General features: G+C 35.0%; 1 protein-coding gene across 1 annotated transcript in view; it reads right to left on the reverse strand.

The window, feature by feature from the left end:
- The window catches only part of LOC126966484 (85/88 kDa calcium-independent phospholipase A2), a 29,733-nt gene extending 17,768 nt beyond the window's left edge, over positions 1 to 11,965 (reverse strand). Inside the window, exons 1-6 of the mRNA XM_050810561.1 lie at positions 11,769 to 11,965; positions 11,470 to 11,677; positions 10,659 to 10,749; positions 9,115 to 9,282; positions 6,833 to 6,964; positions 5,252 to 5,429 (exon numbers count right to left, since the gene is read on the reverse strand). Of these exons, the coding sequence (XP_050666518.1) occupies positions 5,252 to 5,429; positions 6,833 to 6,964; positions 9,115 to 9,282; positions 10,659 to 10,749; positions 11,470 to 11,677; positions 11,769 to 11,781 (790 nt within the window). The 5' untranslated portion in view covers positions 11,782 to 11,965. The remainder of the gene's footprint in view (positions 1 to 5,251; positions 5,430 to 6,832; positions 6,965 to 9,114; positions 9,283 to 10,658; positions 10,750 to 11,469; positions 11,678 to 11,768) is intronic.
- Positions 11,966 to 13,757: the final 1,792 nt, after the last annotated feature.

Consider the following 13,757-nt stretch of genomic DNA (forward strand, 5'->3'; position numbering starts at 1 on the left):
TGGCAAATTATATTACTAAGTTTTTTTCTAAAGTTGACATTAAATTGATTAGTCTAATGATTAAAACATGGAAATATTATGTATGTACAATATTTTAAAGAGCGACATCTCAAGTCATTTTCCTAATATGCAATTATTGGGGTTGAGTAGATCCTGTACATGGAGCCGACAGTTGACCAAACATACCAAGATTTACGGGTCATGCGGTGTGTGTTCAGTTGGCTTAGTTGGTAAGAGCGCTGGGACATAATCCGAGAGGCGCGGGTTCGAATCCCGCATCGTCCATAAATATTTATACAAATTTATTTTGTAGAGTTAGCAAACACGCATAAAGTTGGCAAATAAACCTTCTAATTCAGATATTAAGTACATTAAATAGTTATGTTTTTAAAGTGATAAACCTCACCTCTGGGATTAATTACACAAATACAACTGAAAACAAAATTTTATGAACGATGCGGGACTCGAACCAACGACCTCACGCGTTCCGTGCGAACGCTCTTTCCAACTGAGCCAACCGTTCGAGTTACGTATCGTTTATAAAATCTTGTATGCTTTTTTCAACTCTCAGGTTGTGGCTTCATCTACAGGATCTACTTTACAGTTGATAACCTGCTCAACCACAATATTTGCGTATTAGGATATTGACTTGACATGTCGCTCTTGCTAATCTAAAAAATCTGTTACATTTTTAAACTTATAACCCTCACCTCTGGGATTAATTACAGAAATATAACTGAAAACAAAATTTTATAAACGATGCCTAACTTGCTCAGTTGGAAAGAGTGCTCGCACGGAAACGCGGGAGGTCGCAGGTATCGTTTATAAAAAATGAATATATTATATATATCATATATTATATGAACATAAATTGTATGCTTTGTTCAACTCTTATGTTGTGGCTTCACGTTCCCGCATGCGAGTGCCGCATCGTTCATAAAGCTTTGTTTTTAGTTTGATTTGTGTAAGTACATTAAATTTACAAGGTCTAGTGACAATGATAATAGAATATTCTAAAGACCTTTGATCAAGTTTTCCGCTTCGTTGAGCAAACTGCACTTATGACTCATTTTATAAAGATATATAGCACACCTGAACACTATTGAACAACTGCCAATATCACATGACATCACTATTTATAATGGCCCAAATTAATTCATTCTAACTCAAATAGGAGTGACATAAAATTATGTATATTGCCTATTGTATTACAAAATAATAGGCTAACTCTTGTAATGGAAAAGTGAGCATTCCCAATGTATAAACCAATATTGGAGTATTGAAGCATATTGGTTTTCCCTACGAGTTTAAACTTTACATGTCAGCAAACATACAACCAAGTTTCCGATATTTTTACATGACTTGATTTGCCTGTATTTAGTTATTCAAACGCCATTGAATAACCGCTTCATTAATTATTATATGGTTACTTAACGGCTACGTAACTTAAAAACTTATTTTTTTAATTATTTGAATTTTGAACGCTTTATTAAGTTTGCCCTCCATTTCACATATTTTTTTTAAGTTAATGGAATAAGGTGTTAAATAAAACAGTTTTGCAGTGATTGCCTTGCACAAAGAGGTCCCGAGTTCGAACCCTGGTAGGTGCAAACATTTATACGATGAATATGGATGTTTGTTTCCGAGTCATGGATGTTTATATGTATTTATGTATGTTTAAGTACGTATATCGTATTAAATATATCGTTGTCTTGCAACCCGTAGAGCACAGGCAATACCTAATTTGGGGCAAGATAATAAGTGTTAAAGTGTCCATATATAAAATAAAATTGGTTATCGAGCCGTCCGCGTCGGTCATTTTCGAAACGTATAAGTTCATATAACGTGCTATCGATAGATATGCCAACACAGAGGATGTTTCTGTCATGAATGAAGATTTTTCTTCAAATAATTTAAATTAAGTTATTCGACAAGGGAGGACAGTTCTTGCAATATCATGCAATACAGGCAACATTCACCAAATGTAACTGTTACTGCTAGAGATAATCATAATATAAAACTCATAAATATTGTTCACACCAGAACATACAAGGTATCAAGTTAGGAATTAGAAATTGAACTGTTTTTGAGCTGCTGTAATATAGATATATTATGTATTACAGAACATTGGCCTAAAAGTCATCAGCTCCAGTTTAGTTTTAGAGAACATAAAGTAGTCAGTTCGTTCTGTAGAAGTAGTTAGGGCAATACATGGAGGTTCCCTAATTATTATTCCTATAGAACAACTAATTGAGATAGCTTGTATAGAACTAGAGCAATTTATTATTGTAAGTGTATACCGCCCCCCCACTGCATCATATGAACAATTCCAACATAGAATGGTACTATCAAAATTTAGCAAAACCAGCAAGTCAATTATAGTGTGTGGAGATTTTAATATAAACTTGCTTGAACCTTCGGCCTTTTGTACTAGCCTTAAAAATTTATTTCAAAGTTTTAATTTGTTCAATGTATTTTGCTAACCTACTAGAATCGCTTCTACAACAGCAAATTGTTTAGATAATATTTTTACAAATATAATTATTTACAGTTACTATTACTAATAAACTCATAATTAATAATCTTCAGTCCGACCATAGTGGGCAACTTATAAAAGTAAATACAACATTGGACAATGTCAGACCAAAAAAGGTGACGATTATACCAATTACGGGTAGCCGTCTTGAGAGGTTTAGGAATAAATTTGGTAAATACGATACCATTTTTACAATGTGGTGAAACTGCTAATTTTCACTATAACTTAGTCTTCAATTCCTTCTGTGAGGAATTTGACAGGAATTTTACTCCAGTAACGGTAACAGTAAACAACAAACATTGTTTTAATGATTGGGCAACAATGGGTATCCACAAAAGTCGTAAACACTTATATGACCTTTATTATGAGAATCATTACAATAATAGTGAAGAATTTAATATTTCTGTAAAAAAATACTCCAAGCTCTTTAAAGTAGTTTGTCATGAAAAGAAAACATGTTTCATTGCAGATAAAATTAAAAAAAGTAATAATAAAGTAAAAGCGACTTGGAGTGCAATTAACAATGAAACTGGTAGATCGAATTCCTGTAACACCTCTATCTGTTTAAATATTAATAATAGCGTTATAAATTCAAAGACCTTAACTCTTCACCAAAAGCATCTTCCACTGATTTGAAATTAAAGTAGGTTACAGGTAGCAAGTTAATAAAAATCTTCAAATTAATTAACCTAAAAAATACAAAAGACCTATGGGGCCATTCGACTAATATTTTAAAATACATACTTGACATTATAGCACCTGAATTAGTAATAATATTTAATGAATGCCTAGATGAGGGTGTGTTCCCTGACCTCATGAAATACAGCAAAGTTATACCTTTGTTTAAATCGGGCAGTTCTTTTGACCCTGCTAATTTCAGACCTATTTCAGTGCTGCCTGTTTTTAGTAAAATTTTTGCTTCAACAGCTACAAATGCATTTTTGTAAATTAATGAACAAAAATCAATTTGGTTTCGCTAGGGGCTTATCAACAATTAATGCGGGTACTAGACTCATTGAGCACATCTTTGACGCCTGGGAAGAGTCACAGGATGCATTGGGCATTTTTTGTGATTTGTCAAAAGCATTTGACTGCGTCCACCATGAAACTTTACTCCTAAAATTAAAGCATTATGGAGTGACAAATAGAGCCCTAAATCTGTTAAAATCATATTTAAGCGAAAGAGTTCAGATAGTCGATGTATATGGCAAACGGTCTTCGGGTAAACCTGTGGGAATAGGTGTTCCACAGGGTTCTATTCTCGGTCCTTTCTTGTTTCTTATATATATTAACGATCTACCGTTTGTGGTAGATGATAGCCATGAGATTGTATTGTTTGCTGATGATACTTCACTTATTTTTAAAGTGAAGCGATGTGCAGATATTGATGACGAGGTAAACAATGCACTCTCAAAGATAGTGCGTTGGTTTGAGACGAATAATCTGCACTTAAACAGTAAAAAAACAAAGTATTTACGGTTCATTATACCAAACAAAGCGGAGGTACAAACCAACGTTCTTATAAATGACCAGATTGGAACTTGTGGACACTACGGTCTTCTTGGGTATCATGTTAGATAAAAAGCTTCAGTGGGGTCCACATAATGCCCATCTAGCAGATAGACTCAATGCCGTTAGAAAGATTAGAGAGTACACGATTGTTGCGACCGCTAAATTAGTGTACTTCAGTTATTTTCACAGCACCACGACGTACGGTATTTTACTATGGGGTCATGCTGCTGACATTGATATAGTGTTTGCTCTGCAAAAGAGAGCTGTTCGTGCTACATATCAGCTTGGTTATAGACAGTCTCTCAAAGAAAAATTTAAAGAAATAAATATTATGACTGTTCATTGTCAGTACATTTATGAAAATTTAATATACGTTCACAAAAATCGTCACCTTTTTGCTCTAACTAGTGATTTTCATTATTATAACACTAGAAATAAGGGATTGCTTGCAACTATTTCTAGTAGGCTTCATAAGATACATAATAGCTTTAAGGGTAAATGTATACGCTTCTATAATAAAGTCCCAGCCACTGTTCAGGCATTATCTATAAATAAATTTAAATATTTTATAAAAAATGGCTCTATCGTAAATCCTATCCTACAATATTGTATATTTTTATAGAAAAGAGCGCAAAAAAGGAATCCTGGGAGAGTTTCTTGCGCCGCTTCTTCCCTCTCAGTGCGCCATTTGTTTCCGAAGCGGTAGTAGTATCTAGTATATTAGAAATGACAATCTAAAGGAATCAATTTTGAGAAAATAAATGCCTTTTATGCCATGTGGATGTCGATGACCATAAAAGATCGGGCAGTCGCGTGCTGTTAAACATAAAAACATATATACTTTTATATAAAAGCCAGGGGCGTGCATACTATATAGGCAATTAGGCAGTGCCTACCTCGCTGTGAACCTAAAATAATATAGCACTGGTGTTAAAGTCGTTTTAGCACATTGGGTGATCCGGATAGCAGAAGATTCGAATCCAGATGTCCTATTAGTTTTCATTTTTTTTTTTGTTCAAGTTTTGTACATTCTGAAAAATCAGTGCAAGGCTCGGTCGTCCGGTTACCTTTTCCTTACGCTACATACTAAAAAGGTCGCGCTAAAGGCCGACTATGACAAGTTAGATCTACAGTGCGAATGCCTACCTTGCTAGAAAACCCAATGCACGACCCTGAGTATAACATCCTTGATTTTGTAATTACCTGGTATTGCTTGAGAAGTGGTAGCAGTACGTTTAGCAGCAGTTAAATTAACATCAGCCCCGGCTAGCAGCAATGCTCTCACACAGTCCGGTGCATTCGCTAGACACGCCATGTGCAACGGAGTGTAGCCTTGTTTATTGAATATATTTAAAGAATTTAAGCTTTTGCTTGCTATAGCCTGTTGAATGGAATAATATTTTATTAGTTAATCACCAAATAGGAGATTTCTTTAGATGACAAACCTGCATCAAATATATATGACATCTACAATAACTTCAGTTATTGGAGAGAGGGGCAATTGGAAACACTAAATGTTAATCCCACAAAAATAATACAAGAAAGTTCCAACGACACTCAACTTTTATTTGTAGAAGAAATCTTTTGTCTGACCTCTATAACCAATATTTTAAAAGGCATAAAAAACATTAATATTCCTTATTACCAAATTCATGTTATATGTTTAATACCACCTATTACATCTTAATTAAAATTATAAATTTGAATGTGAGTTTGTTTGTTACGCATTCACCCCTTTCAACCGATCATCATGAAATTTCGTCCACAAATTATCGTAGATCCTAGATAGTTATAATTATTAGCACACCACTAAAGAAATCTGTATGTCTCAACCCATCGCACGACGAGAACGCATTGTGACATCGTACGATCGATAGCCAATTAGGACGTAACTAACACCATGTAGCAAAGCGATTAAAAGGCAACAGGAGTTCTGGCTGGAAATCGTTCGCCACCAGTCTTAGTATGTGGATCCATGTCCATCCTAACGTGAATAAAGTGACGTATAGAAACAAATTTGTTACTAATTATGGAGTTTTTGTTTTAACATTAAGTAATAGATTTATAAATTAAAGTTTAAATATGTAATTCATAGCCCGTATACAATCCGATCTGGGAAACGTTGTTTTACTATATAGTTTAAGTGTCTCAGTTGCTGGACTGAATTCGTTTTGCGAATATATAGGTATTTCTAAGTAAAATGAATGCTTTTGTTTCCGAGTCATGGATGTTTATGTATATTTAAGTAAGTATATTGTATTAAATATATGCTTGTCACGCTGCATCTTATGGTATAAGTATTATTCCAAACGGTTCAGTAGTCTCCATTTATCAGTCTAGATTGTGAATTATTTGTTAGACCATGGAAATTAATAAATAAAACATAATGACCCAATATATCTCACTTCATGACTTTCTGAGAAACTTTGGGCAGTTTTTCACCAGATTATGCGTACCACAACGGCGCCTATTTCTGCCGTCAAGAAGTAATGTGTACCTAAACAATAAACATTAGGTACTGTAATTTGGTTTGAAGGGAAATTACTGGGAAAATGAGACTTAACATCTTATGAGTCAGGGTGACGAACGCAATTGTAGGGCCGCTTAGATTTTTTGGGGTTTTTCAAGAATCCTGAGCGGCATTGCATTTTAATGGGCAGAGCGTATCAATTACCATAAACTGAACGTCCAGCACGTCTTGTCCCTGATTTTCATTTCTCAATTTCTTCTTCTCATAATTCTCTTTATAATGTTATTTACTATTCGATCATAAGTTATACTCACATTTACAATTTCTTTATTACTTGCAGCTGCATAATGATAAACTGAGTTACCCTCACGGTCAATGATATCTAGTGAGCAGTTCATTGATATTAAACTTTGTACCATCCGGACATTACCAGACTGTATCGCTATCTGTAAAAAAGTTGAGATGTAAGAACAGGTTTGTGACAAATTTGCACAGGATACTATTGAGATATTATATCTTAATATATATATTTCTTTTGTGCGTCTGTTGTAACTAAACTCCTCCTAAACGGCTGGACCGATTTTATTGAAACTTTCTGTGTGTCTTCAGGTGGATTCGAGAATGGTTTAGATTCACAATTGAACTACCCCCTAAACGGCTGGACCGATTTGAATGATTTTTTTGTGTGTTCCAGTGAATTTGAGATTGGATTAGATTCTCAATTCCGTCCATATAATATAATTCTCCTGCTCATGTTATGTATGTTAGTGAACTCTTCCTAACGGCTGGAACGATTTTTCAAATTTAAGACGTGTGTACAGGACGTCTGTCGGGTCCACTAGTGCATAATTTAAATAGGAGTGAAGTATATTATTTTAGAGAACTTCATTACTCTAGAACGTGTTTGGACAATGCGGGACTCTTACCAACTGAGCCAACCATCAAAGTTACGCATCTATCGTAAATCCTGTTATGTCTGTCTGTTTGTATTTAATGTCACAAGTGAGGAATGTCAGTTAAAAATAACAAACTATAAACAAGCCAAATATTTTTTAACACCATTGGTCAGAGCGAAATTGCCTTAAATATATGGCAGTTCGAGCAGTTATACCACGTATCGGAAGATGCAGTGTTGGTAGGCCCCCCACAAGATGGACCGACGATCTGGTCAAGATCGCCGTAAAACGTTGGATGAGGCAGCACAGATCGTCGTGGAGCTCTTTAGGGGAGGCCTTTGTCCAGCAGTGGATGTCGTCCGGCTGATGATGATGATATGACAAAAAAGGTCATCTATCAAACAAACCTCTCCACTTGTTTGTTGTTTAAATCTAGAACATAATTGTTCATGCGCACCATGAGTCCCAACACGGTAGGTGATTAAAGTGTACGCTTCAGTTGGAACATTTTTACTGTCTTATAATTAGGTGTGTAGACTATCAAATGAAAGTACAAGGTGGGCCAAAATAAATCACCCTATTGGAAGATGCTCTCATTATTGCAAATGGCCGCCAATGTCAAATCTGTTTTGACATTTATGGACTAGACAGATGCAGAATACAAGTGAAAAAGCCATGGAGCGATACACTCCCCAAGAACGCGGAATAATTGTGTCTATTTTTTGCGTAACTATTCGTCTGTGTTCTTGGCGCAGCGTGAATTCCGTCGCTGATTCTGATCGCTGACCGACTGCGTAAATATTGTGCCGTTTGGCCACCAACATTGAAGAGTATGGGACCACACGAGACGATGCCAAGAGTGGCCGGCCCCGGAGGGCCCGTTCTGCTGAGAATATCGCCGCTGTTGCCGAGGATGTCAAGCTGTCGCCGGAAACATCGACCAGACGACGTGCCACGCAATTAGCCGTCAGCCAGACGTCCCTTAGGCAAATTTTGGTCAAAGACCTGCGCATGTTCCCGTCCAAAGTCCAGTCCGTGCATCACCTGCTGCCTGCCGACCGCCAAACGCGCGTAACCTGCGCCCAAGCCACCCTCAATCTCGAGGAAGGAGTGGACGTTTTTTCGACCAAAATCATAATGAGCGATGAGGCTCATTTCCACCTCAGCGGCTACGTGAACAAACAAAACTATCGCTTCTGGGGCACAGAAAATCCACGAGTGATGCACGAGGAGTTAATACACCCACTCAAAGTGACTGCATGGTGCGCTGTTCACGCTGGAGGAGTTTGCACTTTCCCGCAAGATCGCATGATTTAACCGTTTCAGACTTTTTTGTGTGGTTTTTTGAAGTCCCGTGTTTACGTGAACAAGCCCGAGACTCTGGAAGCCCTCAAGGACAACATTCGACACGAGTGCGAGAATCTTTTGCCCAAAGTTATCGCTGAATTGATGAAAAATGCCATAAAACGAGCCCGTAGGGGCAATCAATTGTGACGGCGCCCATTTGGCCGATATCATCTTCTCGACTTGACCAATACAATTATAAAGGTTCAAATAAACATCATCAAACAACACGATCGAAGTTTTTTATTTAGACAAAAAAAGAGAGCCAAATAACATCGGATGACTACTTTTGGCCCAACCTGCATAATGCGATTGAAAAGCAAACTTATTCTATACAAAATGATTAATACACAAACCATAAGACAACTAGAGCCTGTTGCAGGATCAACGTCATTAATATGTTTCTGTATGTCTGGGTGATTTAGCAGCTCAGATTGTCCAAAATAAGCCACCATGTGAGCGATTGTCCACGATTTGTTCTTACCCAAGATATCACATAGCTTTTGAAGACTTGGTACTGTACACTAAAATGGAAACTAATATTATTACAAAAGCTTATTATATTATAGATTTCAGTAATACCATTATTTTTTATTTCAAAACTTACAGTGTTTCATTTATTGAATTAGGGTTTATTTTGCGGAAATAATTATTCAAATGTTGTAAGCATTATTGAGTGTAAATTCCGCTAAGATTCGTCTTCAACCAATTCGACACGAAGCATCCTCAGGAGATGTTAACTCGCCACATTCTGGCATGAGACTAAATTTGAATGTGCCCGGAAACAAGACAAGAATTACCGGAAGAGATACGTAACGAAGGTGAAGAGACCAAATTTGTTTGTTCATTCAACAATATAAACATGTTTTTGTGTTTTATTTGTATTTGTTGTATTTATTTGTATTATTTGTAATTGTTCCAACACATTTAAGCGGAATCCTTTTTCACAGGTATGTAGAATATTGATTCTATTATTGTTTTCGAGTGAGTGACCAAATAAATATAGTAATTAGTAGATTTAGAAATGTAGATTAAATGTAGATGTAGAGGCAAATCTTAGCTGATTTTACACCCATGAAGGCTCACAATATTTGAATAGTGTCCCATTTGCAATCTTAGAATGTAACCCCCAGTGTCTTACAAAAAATTTTAAAATATAGAATAGATTTTTACGGTAATTAACCACCTCTCAAAAATCAATGATTATATTTTAACAAACAACACATATCAAACTGGACTTACAAGCTGTACCGGCCCCAAATCAGTTTGGCTAGGCGAGTGAGCACAATCCAATCCGATGGTCGAATGGAACTTACTATCTACTTTTAATTATAGAACTAAAATATTTAATTGGTTACAAAAAGATTTCTTTTCAAAACTTGACTTTTTTGATTTGGTTTTTTTTTGTAATATTCACTTTTTTTCAACTCTTCCTATAAAAAAATGATATTGCCATTTTCATTTCGCGTTATTTTTAATTTAGATTCGTACAAGACAGGAGTCGTAATGATTTATGGATAAAAGCTGTTCACTTAGAGATAGGAAAATGATCTTATACCTAACAAGACATTGTTAAGACATGGTGTACCGCTGGTTCAAAGGGTTATTTCAAGTGTTTGTAATACCCTACATTGCAAGAAGAGACTACTTCCTTCACTTATCTTGCCAAAAACTAAATACTCTATGATTTTTTAATATAAATAATATGCTCGTAATAGTGTCATTTAAATATTTCAAACATGAAGTTATATTCAGTATTGTAAAAATAAGGTGCTCTACCGTTTTCTTTTAAACTAAATTACAAACAAAATCAATATGATTTTGTTTGTAATTTAGAAAAATAAAGCTACTTAATTGAGTAAAACAAAACCTATGGAACTTAGGAATTTTAAATACTTACATCTTTTGTTATTCGAACATATACCGGTATTTTTTCTTTAAAGACAATAAACCTCTCCTCTGATTCTTCTTTATTTTCACACCGATATAAGCTAAAAAAGGATATTTATTTAATTTGAACTATTAAAAGAAATTGTCATAACTTTTTAAAGTTTTACTAGCTCCTGCCCTGCATTGCCTGTTCTTAGCATTATAATATTATGTAACCTTTATGCTGTGACAGCATCTTGTTAATATTCATGCACAATTTTAATTGAATCTATCCACAAATTTAAGCATATTGCCCGACATTGACAGACATACAGACAAAATTCAAAACAGATTCTATAAACTGGTTTAGGCATCAGTATTGTTTGCAGAATAATAATAATATTGACACACTTTTTACACAAATTATCTTGCCCCAAGTTAAGCATACATAGCCTGTGTTATGGGTTACAAGACAATGATATATTTAATACAATATACTTACTTAAACATACATAAATCCATATGGATTAAATTAAGATATTTATATAAACATACATAAATACATTTAAACATCCATGACTCGGAAACAAACATCCATATTCATCATATAAATGCTTGCACCGGGATTCGAACCCAGGACCTCTAGCTTAGTAGGTAGGATCGCTAACCACTTGGAACTACAGGTCGCGAAAAGGATGAATAAGAAGTATTCTATAAAAAAAAATTCAATATTTACTTTTATTTTGTGACTTTTTATTGAATTAATGATAAAATATGAATTAATTAGAAAATAGTTAATGTTCAATTTTTTTTTTGTAATAAATATTATTATGCATGTTTACCTATACATTTGATGAAGACTCTCAGTAAATGGTTTTTGAAGAATAATTTCGTAATATTTGTCCTTTGGGTTTCTTTTATCGCTGGAAGCTTTGGGTCCATATAAGAGCATTGAATCATCTCTATAGTGTATAGGTCTTGAAATATAATTTTCTGATCGTACTTCTAGTACTTTGGTAGGAGGCTCCTCATTACTAAGCCAATTAAAAACTGAAGATAAGAAATTTATCATTCATATTGGTTTTATGAAATTGGAATACAGTAAATACACTTCTTAATAAATATTATTGGTTTATCTTACATGAATTAAGCATTTTTATGTCTCAGTTCACCTGAATACAACTATATTTCGGAAAAACTATAACAGAAATACTTTTAGCTACCAATTGCACAAATATTTTAACACGTTTATTTAATTTGAAACTAAAAAATATTGTTTTTTGAATATGATTGAATTCAGAATCAGAACTGAATGTTTTCAATTTTCATGTTATGACATTGACTTATGTATATGAGCACAGAGTGACAGAACACTTGCATAATTGGTCTCTGACTCCAGTCTTAATGACAACTGTCAACTGACTACCTACTTCTTACTTCTCTAGATTACGGTACGTACATACCGCACGTGCGCTCGCCAGTCGCCAGTCATTTTCGCCCGCTTCGACTGACCGCTCGCTATTCTCTCGCTATGACGACGAAAAATATAGACGTTGAACATTTAATTTCTCTTGTCCAAAATTGGTCAGTTATATGGGACAAAACTCTCGAAATATACAAAGATAAAAACTTGAGAACTGCTGGCTAGCGAGAAATATGTTTAATTTTGAATGAAGATTTTGAAGAAATGGAGAAGAAAAACAGGCAGGATTATGGTAAGTAAGTTGTAATTATTTAAAGTAAACAGATTAAGTATTTGTACATTACCAGTGTGTTACAAAATTAACGTTAGATTGATTCGTCTTGCCAAGGCACAGCTCCTGCTGTAGAAATAAAATAATTTGTGAATTCAGTTCGTATAACATTAGCACATCGTCCACCTCGTGTACTATTTTGTTCAATGGGTGCATCTCTGAACACGTTAACCACTGATGATACATTGCTTGTTGTTTCTATGTTCGACTGTACACCTTCCATATCTATTATAAAATTATGAAATACAGTGCAAGCCTTTACAATCGACATTGCTGTGCAGGTATCAACATCCAGTGGCCGATGAAATATTCACCACTTATTAGCTAGTATTCCAAAGGCGCACTCAACATAGCGTCTAGCTCTGGTTAATCTGTAGTTATATATTCTTTTGTTTCTATCCAAATGGTTTCCGCCGTAAGGTCTCATCCAATGTTGATGCAAGCCAAAACCTTCATCACCTATTTCTACAAACGGAATGGATAAATCGGAATCGTTTGTCAGTGGACATGCTGCCGGCAATTGCAAATCACCATCTATTAGTTTTTTCCAAAAAGTACACTCCTTGAATATTGTCGAATCGCATTCTTTTAATTTAAATTTATAATATGAATCAACCACTGCTAATAATACGATGGAAAAGAAATCTTTGTAATTCATAAACATGGAACCACTGTTGTTTGGCTTTTTTATTCTAATATGCTTACCGTGCACTGCACCAATGCAATGGGGAAAGTTCGCTCTAGTATTAAATCCATTGGCGATATATTCCCAGTCAGATATTGTGTTGGGTAATGTTACTGATCGTAGACACTCCGACTCTGTAGGCGTAATGTAAATCCTTGTATGAACACCCAGAAGCTATATATCTGCAAGTAAATTTAATTATATTTTTCAGCTAAATCGATCGTAAAGAAGTGGACTACTATTAGAGACAGCTGGATGAGGAGTATTAATGAGAAAAAGAAATCAAAAAAATCAGGATCGTCTGCGACATGACTGAGAGCCTACGTCTATCATCGTCAATTGTTGTTCTTAAAAAAAATTGTGACGCCAGCTGACACCCATGATAGTGCAACTATTGCTACACCAAACCCAGCAGACAATAGTACAACCGCTAAAACAGTTACATCAGATGTTACCCATGACAGTGCAATGGCTCAGGACAATTTAGTTGGTGAAGAAGATGCCGCAAATAATCAAGATGCTACAAATGAAAGTCAACAAGAAACTAATAATGAAAATGTAGTAGGGGGTTCGAAAAGATTAAAAAGCAGACCATCGAGGCAGAATTTAAACGTGTTTGATAAGAAAATGAGTGAGTTTATAGATTATCAAATGGAATGCAAGAAGAAAGAAGAAATGAAAGAAGACCGTA

Source organism: Leptidea sinapis, chromosome 10 (assembly GCF_905404315.1).
Source record: "Leptidea sinapis chromosome 10, ilLepSina1.1, whole genome shotgun sequence".
Lineage (NCBI taxonomy): Eukaryota > Metazoa > Arthropoda > Insecta > Lepidoptera > Pieridae > Leptidea > Leptidea sinapis.